This window comes from Pseudorasbora parva, chromosome 15 (assembly GCF_024679245.1).
Source record: "Pseudorasbora parva isolate DD20220531a chromosome 15, ASM2467924v1, whole genome shotgun sequence".
NCBI classification, from domain to species: Eukaryota; Metazoa; Chordata; class Actinopteri; order Cypriniformes; family Gobionidae; genus Pseudorasbora; species Pseudorasbora parva.
The window spans coordinates 108944-111443 of NC_090186.1; the positions used below are offsets into that span (position 1 = coordinate 108944).

The following is a 2500-nucleotide window of genomic DNA, read 5'->3' on the forward strand; positions in this document are numbered from 1 at the left end:
CCAGCGCAATGGGGAGTGTGGAAAATGTTTTGGACATGTTCAGAGGAAGGAGAGTGAATATATTGGTAAAAGGATGCTGAGGTTAGAGCTGCCAGGCAGGAGGTCAAGAGGAAGACCAAAGAGGAGGTTTATGGATACAGTGAAGGAGGACATGAAGGTAGTCGGTCTGAGAGAAGAGGATACAGAGGATAGGACTGGATGAAGGCAGATGATTTGCTGCGGCGACCCCTGAACGGAAAAGCCGAAAGAAGAAGAAGAAGATAAATAACGGACAAATTCAAATGTTTACGTGCTTTTATTTTAATTTGTTTGAGCGGTGATGAAATATATTGCTCTTGTTAATACTTGCCAGCATTTTAAAGAAATACAAGTCTAGAAATGCATCCAAATAACAGCAAAGCGCAACCGTACGATCCCCTGCAGTGGTCAAAAATGGTTATAAACAGTGAATTTTGAAGTGATATATTCTTGAAAACTCAGAGATGTGGATTCGGACAACTAAATCACCACAGGACCTTGGTGTTTGTCAAAAGCAGTAGGTAATTCGGCGGGGGATTTTTACGTGGTTGGTGGGAAACGGACGGCAATGAAATCACTGACTAGCCCCTGTAATTGATGGCAATACCTTCGGACCCCATGGGAAACAATTACCGTCCGAAAAGGGCTTCAGCCAACTCCTTCACCACTAATGAAGCGAGCTGGAAAATTAAACTTTTCCAGAATTCACCCTGTTGAATTCACCAACTATTGCTCAGGCATTAACTTCTGGATATTCATCAGTGGTGCCACAACGGAATGAATGGTTTCATTCGCATCTTTCTCCGCCACCATTACTGAACTACAACTCAAAATAGCGCATGATATCAACGTCATCATTCTCAGCCACTCCCTCTGTTCGCTGATTGGACCGGTAAAAATTTGTTCGGAGAAAACCTAAGCATACACCGCAGTCCTGAAGGAAAATTACAATTGAGCAGAAGTATGAAGGAGAGCAGAGCCAGGCTACTTTGAACTGCCATTGTGTATGAAATGTGCTATACACATATAAACTTGCTTTAAAATGCTTAAGCTTGTTAAAGGCTGGATCAATGTTTAATCCTTCATCAGTGGGAAGAAATCATTCTGAAAGAGACTCCTCCGATACGGTTTGGTGTCATTGTATGTGCAGACTCTTCTATGCTTTATATTTAGAATAATGTTTTAGAACTGTATCAATTTAAAACAAGCCAACTTTACTGAGAAATCAGACGTGTTTGTGCTGAAAACTGTACTGCGGTGATTTGCAAGATTTACATAACAAGATTTACTACATTCTGGATTATGCAACTATTTGGTGAATTACCCCTGAATGGCACTGACTCTTCACCTGTTCTGGATATGGCAAGGCGAATAACAATAACAGTAAAAAAAAACACCATGTCATGCAGGATGGAGCATATAGCCTGTTGGGCCCTATACAGTACTCTCCATCACCAAGTCAGAGCCTTTGCTTCCGGGCCGGTCCTCGTCCTCATCGCACTGCAGGAGCATGCCATTCACTGACCGGCTGCGTTTGGTCCAGATACTGCTGATCCGCCGTGGATACGAGCACAGCGCCGGAGACCGCTTCGAGTCGCCCATGTCCAACGAATGGCTCCTCTTGGGTTTAGAGTCCAGAGGCAACATGAGCTTGCTAATGCGTGAGTCGAGTGTCCGGCCCAGCAGAGGCTCAGTGTCAGACGGGTCCGGTGGGGCCGAAGAACTCGCAGGGCATCCGGACCGGTCCTGGCCCCGCAGCTCCAGAGACGTGAAGGCCCCGAGCAGCTGGTCCAGGTTAGCGCGGGGCTGGGGAGGCGCGGACCTCCAGATGTGGGCCAGGGCACTGTTGGGGCTGTAGGAGGGGGCATCTCCTGAACCTGAGGAGGAAGAGGAGGAGGAGCTGCTCTGGAAAGAGCCAGCCTTGAATTCGACCACTTTGTCCAGCAGGGTCACTTTGGGCCTGGGCAGAGGCACCCCGTTCTGCCCCAGCCGTCCTCCATTGGACTGAGAGTAGGTTTGGCTGATGTCGCTCAGCTTGACGGGGGCTTCGCCGCTCCCTCCACCGGCCTTGTAGCGCAGCATCAGGATCCCGATGAACACCAGCAGCGTGGCCACGATCACGCCGCCCACCACCAGGATCATGGTTCCGCCCAGCAGCTGACCGTGCAGATTCTGGCACAGCGGGTACTGGTCCTGGGTGAGGAACTGCACACACCCCACCGCGCTGGTGGCCGTGAGCATGGTGGCGGAGTCGTCCCAGGCCGCCAGAACACACAGGTCATAGCGAGTCCCAGACACCAGGCTGGTGATGTGGAAGGCCGAACTGGAAGGAGGAATCATCCTGAGGACACACAAAAACACACTCATCATTCACACTTCACATCAGAAGATCATGTGAATGACTGAATTAACCAACCTGGTCTCATTTGCAAAATGTATCTGTGGTTAAAGAAAACTTATGGCATGGATAAATTGTCTAAAA

At 48.8% G+C, this 2500-nt stretch overlaps 1 protein-coding gene across 1 annotated transcript in view; it reads right to left on the reverse strand.

Moving 5' to 3' along the window:
• Positions 1 to 6: 6 nt before the first annotated feature.
• The window catches only part of lrfn2b (leucine rich repeat and fibronectin type III domain containing 2b), an 81743-nt gene continuing 79249 nt past the window's right edge, over positions 7 to 2500 (reverse strand). The window contains exon 4 of the mRNA XM_067416592.1: positions 7 to 2359. Coding sequence (XP_067272693.1) covers positions 1453 to 2359 — 907 coding nt within the window. The 3' untranslated portion in view covers positions 7 to 1452. The remainder of the gene's footprint in view (positions 2360 to 2500) is intronic.